The following is a 22,419-nucleotide window of genomic DNA, read 5'->3' as shown; positions in this document are numbered from 1 at the left end:
CTTCTCAAGACATAATTATAACTAAAAATGTATTGGTAATACATTAGTTTATAGTGATTAAGGTGTGTAAGGTAATTGCATAGGTATGCACCTCAATTGTATTCTCTCAAGCTTCTTAGAACAACATGATAATATCATATTGCAGTGAAAACATTGACTCATAAGTATGCTTGGGAATCATAGTTCATTTAATTTCTTCCAAACTTTCAATGATAAATGTCATATGTTACACTGTATCATGATTCAAGTGACATACATACAATAATGCAGCAAATATAAGATACAAGTTAGGTATCAAGCTGTGAGTGAATTAAGGCATTGATTAATAGATACACTTCCATGAAGAACTTTCGAAAAGTTCTCATAAACCACACTTCCCACACATAAAAGGCTTGTAGCTCTCTATATGTCTGGTCATGTGGATATCCAAGTGGCATTTTTGGCTGCCCCTGTAGTTGCAGAGCTCGCACTTCAATGGTTCCTTGCCTAAGTGACTCTTGATGTGCGTTGCTAGCTTTTACTTCAAGGCCGTTCTGAAAGAGCATTGTCACGTGTCTGAGGTTTCTCACCGGTGTGTTCTGTCAAGTGCAACTTGAGTTGACTCTTATTGACAGTTGAGTAGATGCATTGATCGCACTTATGAGGCTTCTCGGCGCTGTGTCGTTTCATGTGTGTGACAACCGTGGACCTGCTTCCCGTCCGAAAGCCACACTCGCCGCACATGTAAGGCTTATCATCCGTGTGTGAAGCCATGTGAATTTGTAAGTGGGATTTCTGTGAGGCAGCATAGTCAAACTGCTAACACCCGTAAGGCCGTTCCCCAATGTTCACTGACATGAGTCTAGTTAGGTTGCTCTTCCAATTCCAAGCAGCTAAAAAGTTGCACTGATCACACTTGAAGGGGAAGGGTTTTGAATCCTTGGCCATTTCTGTTTCCTTCTCGTCTTAGTTTGAATTGTTGATGTCATTGGCTTACCCCAAGTGTCGTGCATTTGGGTTGAATATCAATAAAGTAGATGAAAACAAAAAAAAACAAACAAGAAAATGAGACTGTCAAAGTCACTGTTTAAATTGCTCCAAACTGAACAGTGTATTGACCAAGAGAAAGTCTGTTGTTTAAACGTGTTTTTTTTTTAAATTTAGGACATGACACATAATAAACAAGGACAACTTAAATAAAAAATCCCACCTAATACATTATATCCAATATTCAAATGCATAACAACTGCACATAGGCAAAATATCTAGACACTGACATAACATTATGATACCTTGACATACGGTCATGCCTACAATCCTCACCCTAATGAAAGAACAATGCGATAAAAGATATACATCAGCTGAATATTGTGCTCAGTGAATGCCGAAATTTTTAAGTCCTTTGTTCCACTTGTCACCATCGTTATCTTGCACTGTCTATAATTTCTATATACGCTTATCAGCTGGAAAGTTCATCTCTGTTGGTAGAAATCATTCTAAAATAAGTTTTTTTACTGTAATTTCCAACACAAAAATTGGACTTAACCAAATCTTGGACTGTACAACATCAGTCTTTGTAAAAAAATGAGCAATCCACCGCTGAGATGACGTCATGTTATGCAGATGAGACACGTGACTCGGTGAGTAGTGGATCATAAGTTGCCACATGTATGCAGTTTCATTTTACCACTAGCCCTCGGGCAAGAAATTACAGGTAAGCTCAGTTAACTTAAGCCCGGATAACCACGGTCTTATTTCAAGTATTTCAGTTTTAAGTCTTTTGTTCCACTTGTTATCATTACCATCTTGCACTGTCTGTATACGTTTTCTATACACTGTTTAGTGTTGCCAATAACCATCGGGCAAGAACATGCATGCAAATAGAACTCAATCAACTTGAAGCACTTTTTTAATTAGGTAATGATGTTATCATCTAAACCCGTCCTTAGTAAGCAGAATGAACCCAGCCACCATAGCAGTGATGGTGGCACTGGTGACTCCTAGAAACTGGTAACCCACGTGATCGAGAATATAGGCGCTGATTGGTGGAGAGACGATCTGCGTCAGCCTCAGTACCATGTCTCCCAAACCCATCACTGCGCCTGCGCAAAAATAGAATTGTATCCATGTAGAAATTAAACGAAAATAGACATGCTTCTATTAATTGAAGATTCAGTATCAGGCAATTGGTTGAAAGGATTTTAGGGAGAAATTATGATTTTGGGTTAATGAATAAACCGGTTTAGATATAATTAGTCCTTGCGAAACTTCAAAGAGGGTCGTGTGTATGTTAGGGAAATCCATCTAAATTCACGATCATTTTCTTTTGAGTTCGTAGAAAAAGATTTTTTAAAGCAGATCTTCAATTATTTTAACAGACAAGTAGAACTCACAGTTGTGTCTAGTGCATTGTATGCCTGAATAAAAAACACTTTTTTACACAACCAAGAGAATTATTCCACCGACGTTTTGGTGACAATCTGTCGCCTTCTTCAAGGCAATTCTGACTGGTTCACATAGCAATGCAGCATAGCAACCTGATGAAACTATTCACGGATGCAGTTAATGCCTGCAGTACCTGCGTATTCCCGTGGCAACGCTTTTAAAGACTGTTTTAGAAGGAAATCCATCTGAAATCACGAGTACTTTCTTTTTAAGTTGTAGAAAAATAATTTTGTAGCAGATCTGAAAGTATATCAACGGATATAGAATTACAGTTAAATCTAGTACAGTGTATGCCTGCAGTACCTGTATCCTCACGTGGTGACGCTTTTGACAAGGCTGCCACGATGACCGTATTTCTGAGGTTCACGCCGAAGCTTTGGGAGACAGCGAAAATGTAGAGATGCCATCTCTCCGTCATACCCGTCTGCAATTAAAAGGATGCATAACATTCACTTTCCGGTACACCTTGTTTAGTTGTAGTTCATCTATTATGTGGAATTATGTTTTCATTAACATATCATGTTTCCATCGATCACTTCCTATCACTTGCACTCTACAGCGTCCAGCTGCCAGTGAAGGTTGATAGATTATTTATTCTTACTACCAACTCTGAAGTCTACTTCCTGTCTCTCTCCTGCAACTCTAACCTTTTTTTCCTTCAGCTACTGTCATTGTTGTGAGACGTACATATAGAATACTACACGGCCGTCGGGTCCGAACCGAGGGTGATGCGGAATACACCGTGTTGTATTTTAAAAATTTATTTTTGTGTCATATCCACCCGAGGTAACACACATTTCAATACGGAATGCACCAAAAGTTGAGGGAGTTTTGTCTCCTCAAACACAAAACTGTAACAACATTGATTCGAACCTCTGAATCGGGTATTCTAATTTTTGACGGCGGCGCAAACGGCGCGCTCGAAATGCATTCGAAATATTCTATGGAACCCATGTGATACAACTCTAGAACCTCATGTGATACGGATAGTTATCACTCGGTCCGGAACACCCGTATCAGGCCCAGGCATGACATAAATATAAATATCACATGGAGACCTGGGGAAACACAGACAAGCCGACAGAAGACAGTACCTCATTAAACGGAGGTAATTACTGTGAAATTGCAAATGGTTCAGCTTTTGCAGCTACTACATAACTGTAACGACTTATAAGTTAGGTCACAGAACTCACAGCCATGACGTAAGAAGTCGTTAGCATCAGCGATGACAGCAGCATCAGTGGAAAGTCCTTGTAGCGCCTGGTTAACGGGCGGATGGCAACAATTTGAAAGACCTGGATGAGGTAAAGGAAAACGTTACAACACATTTGCAGACGCCAATTGGGCTCAATAAAGCAAAAAAATACTCAGTTATACATAATAGTTGTCTCATAAACCTGACTAAATCGACCATTGAGAAAAACTCATAATTGAGTTAGTTCAGATGTCATTGAAATATCATAAGATATTGTTGTGCACTGAGCGCTCCAGTAATGCCAAGATATTGGACACAGTAGAACAAGGGGCATTTCAAAACCTACCAAAAAAACTGCCAAACAGCTAGAAACAATAAATTCGATAGTAAAACGACCTAATATGTCCTACACCACCTACACCACGGGTCCCTGGGCGCAATGTCACTCTACGGTAAGATTTTGATAGGTTTTTGGGTAGGTTTTGAAATGCCCCTTGTTCTACTATGTCCAATTTCTTGCCATGTATAGAGCGCTCGCAGACTGCCCTGCAGAACATGGAACACTGAGAATGATCCAGATCCGTACATCTACTTCGAGATCACATAGTACATAGTACATACCACAGCGGCGATGCTTTTATACATGGCGAACAGCCCCGCCTCCTGTGGCCCCATCTTAAACGTGTCCCTGACGATGATGGGGAAAGTGTTTTGTATGATCACGTTCGCCAGAATGAACGCGAACTTGATCCCCAGAAGGTGGGCCACGGCCGGGATCTTCAGCAGTCGCGCGATCTCCCGGAAGTTGATGATTTCTCTTTCTAATATGTTTGAACGAAAGATTTGTTACGCAATATAAAGCAACTAGATAGATCAGACAGCATCCGTTGTCTTTCGTCAGTGAATGATTGTTTACAAGTCTATCCAGTTGTTTGAGTAACTGTTAGCTTGCGTATCTTACTACCTGAATGTCTAACTCTCATCGACGGAAGACTTGTCAGTTTATTTGCTTGTTTGTTTGCTTGCTTGTTTGTTTGAGCCGTTATTCACTCATGAAAAGAAATAGAATCGACGTCGACCTGGCCACTTTTCATTGGGGAGATAAGGGAGACTTATACAAAATATAGCAATTTACAATTCAGAGAGCATGATTGTCCAAATAAATCTCTAAACATATAGTCCTGATTGTTCCATAAATAATATCTATATATACAATACACATATAGTATTACAAAGTAAAAACATAACAAAATTACAGTTGAATGAATCACAAAGTGACCAACCAAAGAAGATATAAAAGTCAGCTTACTTCTTGTGGACATTGTTTTGTCTTTGCGTTGTTTCGTCTGAACGGGCATGTAGATCCAGGCGAGCACGGCGGACACCGCGGACAATATGGCGGTGAACAGGAACGTTGTCGTTGTCCTATTGAAAAGAAGAAAAAAAAAAGGAATAAATGCGCTCCATGTTATTTTTACAGAAACTTAATAAAGAAAAAAGTTATGAATTAGAATCCAGCAATTTTGTTGCATTTTCTCTTACTTAACGACTTAGATATCAAGTGATCGTACAGAAGCTTATATCAATCTAAAAAGACAACAAAACTGATTCAGCATTCTAATTTGATTAAAAACAATGTTATTAGATGAATTTTTTTTTCAAACTTACCAAGCATACATTTCATTCCCAGTTTTCCCTTTTCTACGTGCTACTAGTTTCATCTTACAAAAACCTAGATCAAGGGACAATAGTGACCATGGCTGAAATACTAGAAGGTACTACAGTAGTAGTTGTACTAACTTGTTCATTGATAAGATAGTGATAAATGCTTACCCGTATGTCTGGGTGAGAACCCCCCCTAACGCCGACCCGATCATATTACCGACAGGCATCGATATCTGTAAGGTACCCAACTCTACGGACCGGGACGCGTCATCAGTGACGTCAGAGATCACCATCCGGTGAGCTGGGACAAAAGGAGAAAACTTACAACTTGCAAAAAAAAACTTCAAAATTTGGATTCAAATGTTCTTCTGTTTAGTTTAGAATACAGAACCTCAGATGAAATGAACCAAGTGAATCCGAGAACTAGTGAATTGGTTTGGCCTTGTTTACCTGTAGGGACTTGTGTGAACACTTTCGGAACATTGGATAGGAGCAACCCTTGGTACGAGTTACAAGCAGACAACATGGCCGCCGTCGTTGTCATGGCAACGCACGACAGTGTTAATGACAGTCGCCCTCCGCACACGTCTCCAAAGCGGCCGAATAGCGGTCCTATGAGGAACTGCAGCAGGGCTGTGGTAGTGATAAGATGACCCCACATCGTGTTGCTGATCTCCAATCGCTTGGCAAGATACTGTGAGTAGAGGAGACGGTATTTAGTTTCAAGCTGAGCTGTCTATTGCGCAGGACAACTCGTCACCTGGGACGACTATGTCCCTACCTATTTAGGACAACTCGGCACCAATCTCAGGACAACTAGGTACCGCGCCCAAATACTGACATAGATCAGCAATCAGAACAGAAACTTTGTAAGATCGATATGTGAAATAAAGCATATCTAACTGCCAAACATTTCGTCTCAAATTTTACGGAAATTTTAAAACTCTGCAGTTCACTCCACCTAACAAAATGGGGTCGCTTACACGCGGTTTTGTAGTATACATGCAAGTAAGAAAGTATGACAGATGATCCTTCTTCCATCATTCTACGACGTGTAGTCCGCTCTTATTTCCAAAGACCGTAGACTGTTGTTTTCCAAGGACGTGGAATTGACGAGTTTTAAGTAAAACTCCACGACTGCAGGGACTGTTTGTGAGGGACATGCAATGTAAGAAGATACACGAGTCGACTGTACCTCCTGAAGAAATTTGATTTGGATCGGATTAGTTGTCTACTCATGTCGAATACAGTCCTTGCCCTGAATGGGTTAGCATGATTGTCTAGTAATCGCCGATCCTGGTCCCATGACACCAGGGGAAGCTAGTTTCCGTCTGTTTGTTAATCAGTGTCCTGACTGATATACTTTTCTTTAAAAGGGGGATTAACTTTACAAGAAGGATAACTTCATATGGGTCTCCTTCGGTTTAAAGTTAAACTTTATCAACATCTGGACTGTACTGCCGTAGATTGTGGATTACAATGTAGTTAGCTGTAGGGTAGCAATGTTAGCCATGTTAATTAAATAGGACGATTCGGATTTACAGTTCTACGAAAAAGACAACAACCATATTGTTAATTTTGGGGCTGTTAAGATTCCGTCTTAACGTTAGTAAAAAAAAGACGGCATCAGGATAGACGTAAAGGTGGAATCTTACAACAAAAACAACAACAAAATAACATGATTTCCTGCAGGCAGCTATTTGGCACAACGTTAGCTTAAATCATCAATTTTCTGACAACGTACCCCCTCCTCTCTTTAAGCAAGTTACCATAGATTTTGGGCAGACCCACAAAGTGATGAAATGCGTTGAAATAATAACCACGAAGAAAATAACTTACCGGCAAGGCACCTCCAATCATAGTCACACACGTATGGTGTAAAACGTTGGTCACGTGAACAATAGTCACCAAACGTTTCCTATCTTCTATCCGCATGTGTTTTCTGTACCTGTCGTTTCCTAGTGCTTCTCTGTCCGACAGCCTTTGTCGTTGGCTCTTTACTCCTACCCCATTTGTTGAAGTATCTATCGTCTTTCTGGAGCTCATTTTGACTGCTAAACTCTATGGTGCTTCTGTTGTTATCATACAGGCAAACATGTTGAACTGGTTTTCAGCATATCCCGGCACGCATTGTCTGTCCTGTGTTTACAACAGACTACACATGTTCTTTTGAGGAAGAGCAATTATCGTACAAGTGAATTGGAGCACGAAATCCATAGATACACTTACATGTATCAAGGAGGTTGCATGTATATACAAATGTAATAGACGGATAAGATAGCACGTTAATTTATTTTGATATCTGTCTTTATTGACAAACTATGATAATCATTGGGTTGTGTACTGTAAGTGAAAATTAAGTATATTGCATTACGTTCCGTAGGTAATCTTGCAAGATAGTACTCGGCAACGTACATTCAGCTGACATTTACATGAATTTTATTAATGGCCACTTGTTTCCCGGCACCAGAACACAAAATGACACATGGACATACGGTCATACCAAGGACATTATAATATTAACATTATCATCATGTTATAACATTACTATTTTTGTTGTAATATTCCACCTTTACGTCTGTCATGATACCGTCTTTTTTTATACTAACGTTAAGACGGAATCTTAACCGCCCAAAGCCATTATGATTATAATGATGATGATAATATAACATCATATTATCATAATTACTATATAATGTCCTTGGTCGTACCTGGAATCTTCATCGTAATGAAAGAACAATAATAAAGGATCTATATCAGTAGAGCTGGATAGTGTGCTCAGTAAATACCGACAGTTTTAAGTTCTTTGTTCCACTTGTCATCATTGTTATCTTGCACTGTTTATAGGTTTTCTATGAGGTGTTTTGGTTTGATATATATACTTTTTCATGTTGTAATAAGCCCTCGGGCAAGAACTTGCAAATAAAGACCAATAAGCGAGTCCATGGTTCCAACTGCGCATGTGCGAGGTTAAAGATGAAGGCCCCTAACTTGTAAAGAGATCTTGTCTAGACCATGTTTGATACCATGTCCAGACGTCATATTTTGTCATGTATCAGGGACTTTCAACTTTGACATATTTCCCATAATGCATCACACTGCACATGCGTTGTTGGAACCATGAATCAGCTTATAAACATGAAGCACGGACAAGTCTTATTTCAAGTAATACTTGTTATCATCTGAACTCGTCCTTAGTTAGCAGTATGAACCCAGCCACCATAGCAGTGATGGTGGCACTGGTGACTCCTAGAAACTGGTAACCCACGTGATCGAGAATATAGGCGCTGATTGGCGGAGAGACGACCTGCGTCAGACTCAGTACCATGGCCCCCAACCCCATCACTGCGCCTGCGCAAAAAAAGATTTGTATTAAGGTAAAATGAAATTAAAATATACATGCTTCTACTACTTTGAGATTCTATATGATTTAACTGGTCGGATATGCAATATAGGCACATTATAGGAATCGTTTATAATTTTTTGGGTTTACTTATGAATAAACGAAGTTCAGAGATGAATTTGCGAACTTCAAAGAAAACTATGTGTGTGCGTTTTTTAAAGCTGTTGAAATGTACTCTGAAGGATGTGTTTGAGAGGGAGGTCCATCTTAATTCACAATCATTTTCTTTTGAGTTCGTAGAAAAAGATTTTTGAAGCAGATTTTAAATCATACCAACAAACAAGTAGAAAATCATAATCGTGTCTAGTACAGTCTATGCCTGCAGTACCTGTATCTTCCCATGGTGACGCTTTTGACGCTTTTGAAGGAAATGTTTGAGAGGGAAATCCATCTGAATTCACGATTACTTTCTTCTAAATTCGTAGAAAAATGATTTTGCAGCAGATCTGAAAGTATAGCAACAGATAAAATCACAGTTATATCTAGTGCAGTGTATGCCTGCAGTACCTGTATCTTCCCGTGGCGACGCTTTTGACAAGGCTGCCACGATGACCGTGTTTCTGAGGCTCACGCCGAAGCTTCTGGAGACAGCGAACACGTAAAGGTGCCATCTCTCCGTCATACCCGTCTGCAAAACGGCACGTATTTGTCAGGGTAGAGATTTTAATCTGGCAGAATCCTGCCGACAGAGATCCGCATCGGGATCTTTACAGACAAACAAACGAACAAACAAACAAGCAAACATTTAATGACATGGAACAGCTGATATGTCAATATTGTAATCTTGATAACATAGAAGATGAACGCCATTTTGTAGTAGAATGTAAATTCAACAACAATGAGAGAGTTGAGTTTTATACAACCTATGTTCTCCTACTCCATACACCTAAGCAATATAGACAAATTCATATTTCTAATGAGTTTAGACTAACCATTGATTATGAGCCATATCTGCTCTTATATTTTTACCATTTACAAAAAAGCGAAGTTTATACTCTTGTAATAACTTAACAATGTATATATGTATCTGTATACTAATACTATTCTTTTGTCATGACCTGTACTTAACCCAGTGGGTACATGTGTACAATAAAGGTCTCCATTAATTCATTAAAAAGTCCGAGTTGTTCAACTTTGCATGTCATTTGCCTTGACGGATAAGGCGATTTGAATAAGACATTTGAAATATTCTTTTAAGAATGAGCTCACAGCCATGACGTAAGAAGTCGTCAACACCAGCGATGACAACAGCATTAGTGGAAAGTCCGTGTAGCGCCTGGTTAACGGGCGGATGGCAACCACTTGAAAGACCTGGATGATGAGGTAAGGAGAAAAGTTAAAAGATACACAGTCATGTATCAAATGTTACAAACAAAAGGCTGACAATAACACGGATAATTACAATTGCTTGCAATGTTGATATGTGAATAAATAGCTAAAAAAAAACTGTCGCCAAAAAGGGACAATGTAGCGTACACGTACCACGGCAGCGATGCTGTTATACATGGCGAACAGCCCCGCCTCCTGTGGCCCCATCCCGAACGTGTCCCTGACGATGATGGGGAAAGTGTTCTGTATGATCATGTTGGCCAGCATAAACGCAAACTTGATCCCCAGAAGATGAGCTACAGCCGGGATCTTCAGCAGCCGCACGATCTCACGGAAGTTGATGATTTCTCTTTCTAAGTAAGCACGAAAGACTCGTTATCCACGAAAAATGGAGGTATTCTATTTGGTTTGTGTTTGTTTGTGTGTGTGTCTGTGTTGTATGTGTACGTGTGTGTTTTGTGTCTATGTCTATGTGTGTGTGTGTGTGTGTGTTTGTTTGTTTCTGCGCATGTGTGTGTGTTTGTTTCTGCGCATGTGTGTGCTTGTGTGTCTGTGTGTGTGTGTGTGTGTTGTTAGTGTTTCCGCACCGGATATTTATGGTCAACATACCACGTGGGTATTTGGCCGAAGACGAAGGTCAACGTTCATTTTGGCCCCTTGATGTGTGACCTTGTTTATGTCTGCAAAGGTTAGGCACCCAGGAATGAGGTATAGTATTCTAAATCAAATCTATACAACTGTTTAACTTTTAAAAGAAATAACAGACGATACAGATCTGTGACCAGAGAAGACAGAACATATTAAAGAGTCAGCTTACTTCTTGGAGACACAGTTTTGTCTTGACGCTGTTTCGTCTGAACAGGCATGTAGATCCAGGCGAGCAGAGCGGACACCGCGGACAATATGGCGATGAACAGGAACGTTGTCGTTGTCCTGGGGAGAGAAAATAACCAATTTTTCACTCCCTGCTTTTACAGAAATCTGTCGTAACATAACACAAAAAACAAGACTTAGAATACACCAATTTTTTCGCATTTTCTCTTACTTGATTAATAGCTTATATATTAAGTGATCGTACAGAAGTTTACACCAATCTAAAAAACAAAAATTCCTTTTGAATAACTAGCATCGCCTTCCTCATGGCAATAATTTGACTTTTTGACTATTGATATAATAATCTAATACTGACTGGTTGTACTTCTCACTGCCGATATGTGTTGCTGCTGCAGCGTTACAAAGCGGTTCCAAACGAAAACAAGAGTCCGTAGGACACAATTCTCCGTGAAGTATTTATAGTATGTAAAAGTATTGACCCACACAAATTGCATCTCTGCACAGACCAAGTAGTGTATTAGAGCAAGTAAAGAAAAAGTGTTTGTTTATCTTTTTCTTTCTTTCTTACCACTCCTGTATTAGGAGTGGTCAACCTCCTGAAAAGTATGTTTTTACAGCATGGCACAGATGGGATCTAGAAATTCCGGGAAAAGTCACAAAGTTAGCTCTAGATGGCCCCTTTTCAATTATCAACGAACCATTCAGCCTTACAACTAAGATGTATCAGAAATCACAAATATGCAGTAAATCCTCTTTCCACAATTTATTGCAGGCCGGCCTGATCTATAGCTATCAAGCTATTTGCAATAAAAAAGGCTAATTTATATTATCGTAACATTTCACGAAGGTCAAAGGTCACCAGATCTAACCACCCGGAAGTGACACTGGCGCGTGCACTTTTCTGAGAGATATTTCTCAACAATCTTTCATCCCCTGCGTAAACTTTTTACATTGTCACAGCCTCCGTACTATAAACTACAAGTGTGGTAAGTTTGAAGGTCCAGAGATTTGCCATTTTCACACTGTGCGTAAAAGTGCATCGTCCGTCCCGTGCGCACATACTGTATGCGAGTTGCGAGTGGACACGGCATACTTAATACACAGACTGGAGGTCACTCTGCACATGTTCGCAGCTAAAACTCACAATTCCCGTTGCCGCATTGGTATGTAACTTGGTATATCGTTTGCTAGGTTGCGTGTGGTGATGCACGTTGTCTATTTTTCAATGTAACAGTGACTATACGATCACAGCAAGTAAGGAAGATTTATACCCCGTATCTGCCTGAAGTATTCCAGTCATGCATAACGGATTATAACATGGTCCCTATGGCAGGGCAGTGGGACATAGCATTAATTGTAGGGGTGCAATTACGATATTGGATTGACGTTTAAAGTAGTTATGGTGTAACAAAGCTATTGTGCATCACCACGCCGAACCAGGCAAACGATATGCCAAGTTACACACCAATGCGACAACGGGATCGTGAGTTATAGCTGCGAACGCGCAAACAAAAGCATTTCCAATACTCCCAGAAGGAGGTCATCCTCCTTCCCGGAGTAACGAGGGTAGTCTAGTTTCGTTCATAACTTGTACTTTGTAAGCACGGGCTCGACTCCGGCTGTATATTGAAGTCTTTTTAGGCGTTTTTGTCCAGTTTTCTGTTTTGTCAGCTTCTAGTGCGCCAGCCAAACGGATACAAACAAAACGACCGGCGAAGGAAAAAAAACAGGACAGAATAGAGAGCCTGGTAAAAACGCCTAAAAGACGTCAAAAACCAGCCGAAGCCGGACCTCTGCTTGAAGATTACATAACTTACTTATCAATTAGATAGTGATAAATGCTTACCCGTATGTCTGGGTGAGAACCCCCCCTAACGCCGACCCGATCATATTACCGACAGGCATCGATATCCGTAATGCCCCCAACTCCACGGACCGGGACGCGTCATCGGTGACGTCAGAGATCACCATCTGGTGAGCTGGGACAAAAGGAAGAAGTTGAATCTTGCCAAAAACAATTTTGAATATTTATTTTCTTTTCTGTTTGGAATTGAGAGTAAGGGATTAAAATCTTTAGATAGCATCATACTATTTCATTCGGTGTTAGACAACATCCTTTCACTGTACTGCATTAACACTTAATAACTCCTGACGGTTGAAAAAAAATTCCGAACAATTAGAACTTGAACAACTAGAATAGCAATGTTATTTTCTCAACTATTTAATTGGTATAAAAAGATAATCAATTTTTGTGTGTGTGCCTAGAATAGAATAACACATGTGATCTTTTCTTTTCACATCAGAAACAAAACAAGTAGGGAAGCTTTGTACCCCGTATCTGCATGAAGTATTGCAGCCATGCGGAAAGGATTATAGCATGGTCTCTATGGCAGGAGAGTGACACATGCCATTAATTATAGGGGTGCAATTGCGATATTGCATTGACGATAAAAGTAGTTATGGTGTAACAAAGACATCGTGCATCACCACGCCCAACCAGGTAAACGATATGCCAAGTTACACGCCAATGCGACAACAGGATCGTGAGTTCTAGCTGCGAACGCTCAAACAAAAGCATTTCCAATACTCCCAGAAGGAGGTCATCCTCCTCCCCGGAGTAATGAAGCGGGTGAATCCTAGAACCAGTAAATTAAATCACAGTTTACCTGTAGGGACGTGAGAGAACACTAAGGGAACCTTGGACAACATCCACCCTTGGTACGAGTTACAAACTGATAACATGGCCACCGCCGTTGTCTTGGCAACGCACGACAGCGTGAGCGACAGTCGCCCTCCGTACACGTCTCCGAACCTGCCCCCTAGCGGTCCGCCCAGGAACTGCAGCAGGGCTGAAGTGGTGATGAGATGACCCCATTGCGTATTGCTGATCCCCAACCGCTTGGCAAGATACTGTGAGGAGAGGAGGGGGGTATTTGGGTTAACTGTGTTTTCAGGCTGTGCTGTGTATAACAAACAAACAAACAAACAAACAAACAAACAAACAAACAAGCAAACACAGAAGCCGGTACACGCACAGACACACACGCACACAGACGCACACACACACACATACGCACACATGCTTGGCAAGACACTGCGAGGAGAGGAGGTAGTAGTTGGGTTTATTGTTATTTTTGGATCTGCAGTGTATATACATATACAGACAGTCAGACAATAAAAAAAACACATTACACACACACAGACACACACACATGCACACAGACGGGCACACACACATGCACACAGACACATACAGACACATACAGGCACACACACGGGCAGATACATGTACACACATACACACACACACACACAAACGCACACGTGCACACAGGCAGACAGACACACACACATACATACACAAAAATGGGGGCACCCAGACAGACGCGCGCAGTATCACGTTACACAAACGACTGGGGACTTTGCTATAAAGCGTTTGAATAAGGCATAAGTACCAAAGGTCAGTCGTAACGGTGTAATCTTACAACAGGAAACAACGATAGAGCAGCTTTATTCTATACAAACACGAAGCCTGCATGCAGATTTTTGATAAAGTGTTATCAAAAATCGGCAATTTTTTGACAGACAAGACCTCAAAATACCCCCTCCTTTTTTCAAGTTACCATAGCTTTTTGGGAAGACCCACAAAATGGTATCCAACAAATACGTTGAAATATAAACCACGAAGAAAAAAACCTACCGGCAAGGCACCCTTGTTCATAGTCACACACGTATGGTGTAACACATTGCTCACGTGCACGATAGTCATCAAGCGTTTTCTATCTTCTATCCGCATGGGCTTTATGTACCGGTTGTTTCCTATTCCTTGTCTCTCCTGTAGGCCCCGCCGTTGGTTCTTTACTCCAACTCCATTTGAAGTATCTATCGCCTTTCTGGAGCTCATTTTGGGTACTTACAGTATAGTGCTTTTCTTCTTTACATGCATGCAACCTGTAGGACTAGATATTAGCATATCCCGGCACGCATTGTTCGGATTGTGTGTGTAGTGTATGCATGTTCGTTTACCGAAGAGCAAAGATCAAAGTTCACCTGATAATGTGGTCGTGAGAACAGTTCTGCTCCCATTTCCACAGGGCATAGAGCGTTTACAAGCAACTATCGACCAAAAGTCATTGTTCGTGGACTGAGAGAACATTGGGCCAAAGTTGTCAAAACCACCGCAAACATTCCTTTTTCCTCTTAGCGAGAAATAAAAACCACGCGAACTTAAACGCATTTACCGTAGTATAAATGTACGTATCTGTACACGATCACAATAACTTGTACGTATCCATGTATCATTACGATTGCATCTTTTTATTGTACACCATATATCATAATTACAACTGTATCGTATGCATGATAATCATATATCGCTATCGTGCATGAGTAGTATCTCTCTATAGTATCTTAATCTTATACTTAATTCTTAACTGTCGGAAAGAAATATGCATAATGAATAACAAGAAATAATCTAAACCTGTTTCCATCAAGCCTTTTTATTAGGTTTCATGAAATAGTCAGTCCATGTGCTACGGTATTTTCCTTCGCCGAGAAGGATATGTTTTGGTTAGCGTTTGTTTGTGTGAATGTGTTTATGTGAGTATGTGTGTGTGTGGATGTACGGCATAACTCGATAAGGCCTTGATGGATTGTCTTGATATTTGGTATGTGGGTAGGTCTTGGTTAGACCTGGAAATGATTAGATTTTAGGCCCCCTAGAGGCTTGTTACAGTACTGCAGCGAAACTTTCTGTTTTGATATCTCGTTGACTATAATATAGGAAATCCTATTGCAACCAGAGCAGCATAGACAGCCGCAGGAGCGCGTTGAAAATGCTATGTTTTCATTGATTAAATAAAGGGTTTTAAAACTGTAGGCATTCATGAACTTCTGAATGTATATTGTATATGGTATTATATATATATATATAATCATATATATACGTCGATGAAACTTAGACATCCAGGTAGTAAGATACGCCAAATAGTAGTTTTGTAAGCAACTGCCGAAAAGTAGTGGATGTCACATGAAACGTCTGATCGCTTCCATGGATCCAAAATCATATCCAGTTGCTTAACTCCTATTTGGCGTATTTATGACATACAGTATTTAATCTGATCCAGTCATAAAATAAACGCTACTACTAGAGCAGCATAGACAGCAGCAGGAGCACGTTGATGCCGGAGCTGGTGAGCCCGAGTGAGGGGAAGCCGACGTTCTCCAGCAGGAGCGCACTCAGCAGCGGGGAGATCACCATGGAGAGGTGGTACACGGTCCCGGTAAAACCCATTATGGCACCTGCAGGGATGAAAAAACACAGCAACATTTCATCAGTATATGCATGGGAAAACGACAAACGTTTCACACACACGCACACGCAAGCGCACGCGCACACAAACATACATACATACACAAACACACAAGCACACAAGCACACGCCCACACAAACATACACACACACGCATGCACACACACACACCGTGACACACACACGCACACACACACGCGCACACACACACACCACACACACACCACACAAACACACACACACACATCTCACACACACACACACACACACACGCACACACACACGCGCTCGCGCGCACATGAAAGAGACAGAGAAAAGAGAGTCTAGAGAGAGAGTGTGTCTGTCTGTGTGTGTATTGTATCTACCTGTGTCTTCTTGCGGAACTGCCTTGGACAGAGCACTGTTGATGACGACATCGAACATGACGTTTCCGAACACGTGGGGAGCGAAGGCGACGTACATATGCGAGACAGTCGTTGCCCTAGCCTGAAAATATAAATGTACAAAGATTTATTGTCCATGTTTTATTGGTAATTGCCGTATTACAGTCCACTGCCCCTACTGCCTCAAAAAGGCTACGGGACTACCTTTACCTTCACTTCTACCTTAGACAACGTACAGCTAGGACAAGGATCCATGCACATTGCCGTGAATATACAAAAAGTTAAAACCTCTCGAGTCAAGTTGAAACAACAGATATATAGTTACCATGAGTAACCCAGCGACTGTCATCAGTACTGACGCAAGCATGACGAGGGTCTTGTCCTTAAGTCGCTTGGACAGAGGGCCCACCGCGGCAACCTGGAAAATCTGGGGAAAAAATAATAATTAAAATTTGTCTATAGAGATACACCTGATGCTTTAACAAGACAACTTGAGATAGCAGATTAGACCACAACTCTGGCTGAACACTCATCTGCTACCTCTGGCAGAATAAATAGAACTGCAGTGAAAAGGCACAGACGCAAAAGACAGATTGGCAAAGGAAGCTTACACTAAGCGACCTTTGCACATCTAACTAAAGTGTTTTATCTAATAAGGATGCACCTACTGTGTATTTTTTATGACAACGAGTTTAACTGTATGATACTTTTCTGCGAAAAAAAGAACACACACAATTTTTGAACAGTTTGAACAGAATATTGTTAAAGCGACATGGTTTTCTTACCGCCCCTACAATCCCAGCGGTCATGAAGAATATCCCAGTGTCCTGTGCGCCGAGTTCGAAGATGTCGGTGAGGATGACGGGAAGGATGCTCTGGATGATCATAACGGACATTTGGAGGAAGAACTTTGTCCCGAGAAGCTTTGCGACACCGGGGATCCGCAGCAGCCGCTTCAGTTCGTTAACGTCAAAAACGCCTCGCTCTGAAAGATAGAACAAACCATATCAGACATCAGCTCTGAAAATTGAAAGCAAAGCGTGCTGTTCTTCACTCTGATAGAAAGGGTAGGGTTATCGAGAGGAAGAATTTCGTCCCGGGAAGACTGGCAACACCGGGGATCCGCAGTAGCCGCTTCAGTTCGTTAACGTCAAAAACGCCTCGCTCTGAAAGATAGGACAAAGCATATCAGTTATTCGCTCTGAACCAAAGCGTGTTGATTATCAGTCTGATAGTACTTGTACCACTGGATGAAAGGCCGGTAGGGTGATCTGGAGGAAGTTCGTGCCGAAAAGCTTCACCACACCGGGTATCCTTAACAGCCGCTTCAGTTCGGCAACGTCAAAACGCCTCACTCTGAGAGACCGAGCAAACTATATCAGTTATCAGCTCTGAAAATTGATAGCAAAGCATGTTGTTTTTCAATCTGAGAGCTGTTGTACTACTGAGAGAAAAGATTAAATCTGAGAGTAAATCTCGTGCCAAGTGGCCGGATATCCTCAGTAGCCGCTTCAGTTTGTTAACGTCTAAAACTCTTCGCTCTGAGGAATACAGAAAAAGATATATTGGCTACTGGAGATCTTTACCACTTAAAGAAAAGACAGGTTAAACTAGAAGGAAGACCTTCGTGCCGAGCAGATTTGCAACGTATCCTTAGCAACCGCTTCAGTTCGTTAACGTAAGTTCCTCAAACAACTAGACACATAAAACGTTCGAAATATGAAACATCCACCTACTAGGTTTTGATTTGTCGTCTTTCTTCTTCTTCTGTTTGGTCTGTGTGGGAATGGTGAACCACACAAGCACCGTACTCAACAGCGACAGCACGGCGGCAGCCAGGAACGAGGTAGAGGGGCTGGAACGGAACAATCACAGGTTTGGACGGAATATACGGCAATGTTACATTGTCTACACTAAAATACACTGATACACACTGACACAGAGGGAAAAGACAGACACACATACACACTGACACACACACTGAGATAGACAGACACACACTGGCACACACACAGACACAGGCACACAGACCTACACACTCAGGCAGACACACACACACACACAGAAACGCACACACACGAATACACACAGCTACAGACACACACACACTTGCAGGCATACACACAGACACACTGGCAGACACATACACACACAAACACAGAAACGCACACACACGAACACACACAGACACACACACACGCGGACACACTGGCAGACACACAGGAACACACACACATACGCACTGACAGATAGACACACACACACTGACACACACACACACAAACTTTGACACACTGACACACACTGGTACACACACACAGAAACACATATAGACAAACAACTCATAGGCAACACCCTTGGGGTGACTAGAAAGTGTATATATAGGTACAGGAAAGATAGGGCAAAGAAGGCAGTATCTGATAATCTCCACCTGTATTTCTCTGTCACGATTCCACCGAAGAGCGCCCCAAGAACGATGCCAGTAATCAGGGAAAGTCCCAGCAGGCCTAGCGCGCCTGCCCTTGACTCGTCATCAGTGACGTCAGACACAACCATCTGGAAACCTGAAGAAAGTTATGTGTCAGTAGTGCGTTTTGTAGTCACGTGATTATGACGTAATCAAGCGTCCACCATGTTGGTTGGTTAAAACGTGTAACGCTTACTTTTCATGTGAGAAATTTTCTTAACTAGCAGGTGATTTCCTTTCACCTCAATATACATTTTTTCTTGTATACTATAGAGCTTCAAATCATTACTATTTCCTTTCTTATAATCATTTTCTTATGCATTCTATATGTCAGGACGCCATCTTGGATTAGTGTGTTCAACCAACATGGCGGCGGCTATATGCATTACAGGACAGTGTGTGATGTCACGTGCAAAGACTTCGATTCTTGTCTTCTGAAATAATACTTGCATCTGGAACGCATGAAAATGAAGTCTAGTATGGACGAAAAGATAACAACAAAAGTAGCATCCATCTGATTACTATGGGTTGTTTAAAAAGTTGGCTGTACCAAGTTACTCTCCAAGCAGAGCTAGGGTTTCGGCTGGTTTTTAACGTGTTTTTAGGCGTTTTTGCCATGCCTAACCTTGGGTTTGCGACACAACAAAAACGATGACAAAGTAGAAGGCATGACAAAAACGCCTAAAAACACGTTAAAAACCAGCCGAAACCCTAGCTCTGCTTGGAGAGTAGTACCAAGTAGCTTTACGATGCACCATTGTTCTAATGCTACGGTCCCATTTCCTATCCGGGGCCCGGCCGGGCTGTTTGCAAAATCGAAAAAATGAAAAATGCATATAAAGAAAATAACCAATATATGGTTAGAATAATTTGTTTAAGTTTTGTGTTTTAGTTGTCTTTTATATCATACTTTTCGTTCCCACAAGCTGGCCGTCAGGGCCCAACTTTGGAAATCGGATCGTATACGTAGTTTAAAAAAAATGTTGGCTGCACCAATTTGCAAGTGGCTTTGGGATGAAACATTGTCTTACTTGGTACGACGTGTATAAAAAGTAGCGGCAGCCGAGTCAGGAAGAGAACCGGGATAGAGGCACAGGTAGCCAACATCACACACACGCTCGTCATCGCCAGGAAAGACACGCTGAGGGACAGTCGCCCCCCATACACATCCCCAAACCGCCCGAAAAGGGGGCTCCCGATCAGTTGGACTACGGCAGCAGTCGTCGTGAAGGCACCGTACAGTCTGTTACCAACTCCTAGCGACTTTGTCAAGAACTGCATAACAGTAGAGCGCAATGTCATCTGTTATTACAAAAGCTCACCTGTATTTCTAATGAACATAGTAGACAACTGAAATTTGCTTTTGCAAATAAAGACAGCTGTTCAAACACGCTCCAGGGGCTGGGAGTTACCAGAAACAACTGGAGGGTCTATGCCGAGAGCAGACCAGCCTGGCAAGCCCTATGCATGTCTGCAGCCGCCATGCATCAGACACTGATGCCTGCGAATGATTGATTGAAATAAAGACATACGCATAACAGTTTGTTACCGACTCCTAGCGACTTTTTTGTCAAGAACTGCAGAACGGTAAGCGCAATTTATTTTGCTATCACAAAAGCTCACCTGTGTTTTTAGTGAACATAGTAGACAGCTGGACTTTGTTTTTGCAAATGAAATAAACACACAACAGTCTGTTACCGACTCCTAGCGACTCTGTCAAGAACTGCAGAATGATAGAGCGCAATGCCATCTGTTATCACAAAAGTTCACCTGTGTGTATAGCAAGCATAGTATATAGCTAAACTCTGCTTTTGCAAATGAGACATACGCGTAACTGTCTGCATGAATTCACAGTTTGCATGTGTACAAGCTGAAACTGTTAGATCTTCATATTCTAAACGCACGCTTCAGCTATCAAATAAATATGAATCTTTTGATTGCCAAAAAGCCCATTCATAACTATTTTTGCTGACTTAATTGTACCAAACTTCCATCTTTAAGAATGATTGCGACCTATACGTCACAGCGAATGAAAGAAATATCTTGGTTCCCACACGAAACGTAACACTTGAATGCCGTGCCAAAAATAGCTCAATCAAAGTCCATCTGACCATTGCACATTCGTCGTGGGTACTTAAGAAGCACATTGTAACCTTAAGGAACCATAGTGCTCTTATAGTGTCTTTAAGAAGCATTCGTATACTTACAGGTAGAGCTGTTTGGTTCATCATATTGGCTACGTTATGTAACATGTTGTTCAGGTGAACGACGAACAAAAGTCTACCGGGACCGCTAGTTGCCTTCCTCGGGGGAGGGTCGCTCTTGACACCGGCACCTGCTCCGTCCGCTGACGGTTTGCCGATCCTCCTCTGGTTAACGCTCATGTTGTGTCCGCGGATATCCGAAAAAAAGTAGCAACAATCAAGAAGTTATAACATAAACCTTGTCAGATTGTTACATGTGTGGCCGTACCGGTAGTTGAGTGTTGTGTCAGTCCTCACTGGCTTTCCCACTACTATTGGTTTAGTCGTGTATGCAAATACTTAGCCTGTCGTGTATGCAAATACTTAGCCTGGAAGCTAGACTGCTTCAAGGGCCTGCAATGGCCAGCTCCTCGGCCAATATATCCCCATTGAATTATTTCCCCAGTCCCCTTCGGGCAGCACTGGGCTACAGGGGGCCGTGGCAAAATTTCCTTGGGGGCATGTTGACCCTAGTGCCGAGGAGCTGGTCAATGAAGGACCTGGAAACAGTCTGGCACCCAGGCTACTCAATACTAACTAAGAAGCTTAGCCACGCCTCGTTAAGAAGCGCAAACACATTTCTCATCTCAAAGCAGATGCTTGGTGTAAACTTGCAACGTTTTCTTCCTACCTATCGTTTAATGTACAGAGAATCTACTTTGGTTATAACCTGCGAGCCATGGTAGTTAGTTTATATGGGGTTCTGTATGCTCAGCCCCAGTTTTGGTAGGGGGAGTTTAGGATCCACCATAAACTTACAAGGATGGCATTAAGGCTACTTTTAACATACAGATATGACCTTTGACCTGCTAAGTCTGGTGGGATCTACTTGATTATATGTTTCATTGCTTTGATAGGGTGTTGCAATGCTTTCTCAGATAAAAGTGTCAACAGTTTAAAGGCTGACAATAGATCTCTCTCTCACACACACAAATAGAGACACACACACACACCTATAGACACACACACACACACACACACACACACTTACAAACATAAGGAGACAAAAACACACATATAGACACACACAGACAAAAATCAGAACAGACTTTCCAGACAACATTCCGATGATTGCAATTCTCTTTCATACCAGTGGAATGATACAATAAAATACATGTATTATGTTATAATAGTTATTCTCGTTCTGGACTATGGTACACTTACA

The 22,419-nt window shown here is 41.5% G+C and overlaps 4 protein-coding genes across 4 annotated transcripts; all 4 read right to left on the bottom strand.

The window, feature by feature from the left end:
- Nucleotides 1–165: 165 nt before the first annotated feature.
- Nucleotides 166–7,501, bottom strand: LOC136423773 (solute carrier family 22 member 18-like). The gene is made up of 8 exons (XM_066412058.1): nt 7,124–7,501; nt 5,735–5,978; nt 5,453–5,585; nt 4,929–5,044; nt 4,241–4,440; nt 3,618–3,719; nt 2,728–2,848; nt 166–2,081 (listed from the first exon to the last, which is right to left on the bottom strand). Exons 1-8 carry the CDS (start codon nt 7,328–7,330, stop codon nt 1,909–1,911), a joined length of 1,296 nt encoding a protein of 431 aa, XP_066268155.1. The 5' UTR covers nt 7,331–7,501; the 3' UTR covers nt 166–1,908.
- A 56-nt stretch (nt 7,502–7,557) lies between these two features.
- Nucleotides 7,558–10,664, bottom strand: LOC136424598 (solute carrier family 22 member 18-like). The gene is made up of 5 exons (XM_066413215.1): nt 10,649–10,664; nt 10,170–10,369; nt 9,897–9,998; nt 9,195–9,315; nt 7,558–8,635 (listed from the first exon to the last, which is right to left on the bottom strand). The coding sequence occupies exons 1-5, from the start codon at nt 10,662–10,664 to the stop codon at nt 8,463–8,465; spliced, it is 612 nt and encodes a 203-aa protein (XP_066269312.1). The 3' UTR covers nt 7,558–8,462.
- Nucleotides 10,665–10,816: 152 nt separating this feature from the next.
- LOC136424597 (solute carrier family 22 member 18-like) lies at nt 10,817–14,852 on the bottom strand. The gene is made up of 4 exons (XM_066413213.1): nt 14,551–14,852; nt 13,517–13,760; nt 12,697–12,829; nt 10,817–10,949 (listed from the first exon to the last, which is right to left on the bottom strand). The coding sequence occupies exons 1-4, from the start codon at nt 14,752–14,754 to the stop codon at nt 10,817–10,819; spliced, it is 714 nt and encodes a 237-aa protein (XP_066269310.1). The 5' UTR covers nt 14,755–14,852.
- Nucleotides 14,853–15,333: 481 nt separating this feature from the next.
- Nucleotides 15,334–21,482, bottom strand: LOC136424471 (solute carrier family 22 member 18-like). The gene is made up of 8 exons (XM_066413078.1): nt 21,219–21,482; nt 20,043–20,286; nt 18,976–19,108; nt 18,281–18,399; nt 17,330–17,529; nt 16,870–16,971; nt 16,527–16,647; nt 15,334–16,151 (listed from the first exon to the last, which is right to left on the bottom strand). Exons 1-8 carry the CDS (start codon nt 21,393–21,395, stop codon nt 15,997–15,999), a joined length of 1,251 nt encoding a protein of 416 aa, XP_066269175.1. The 5' UTR covers nt 21,396–21,482; the 3' UTR covers nt 15,334–15,996.
- Between the last annotated feature and the right edge of the window lie 937 nt (nt 21,483–22,419).

Source organism: Branchiostoma lanceolatum, chromosome 18 (assembly GCF_035083965.1).
Source record: "Branchiostoma lanceolatum isolate klBraLanc5 chromosome 18, klBraLanc5.hap2, whole genome shotgun sequence".
In the NCBI taxonomy this organism is placed as follows: domain Eukaryota; kingdom Metazoa; phylum Chordata; class Leptocardii; order Amphioxiformes; family Branchiostomatidae; genus Branchiostoma; species Branchiostoma lanceolatum.
Note: the sequence above shows the minus strand (reverse complement) of the source record. Positions and strands in the feature narration are given on the sequence as shown.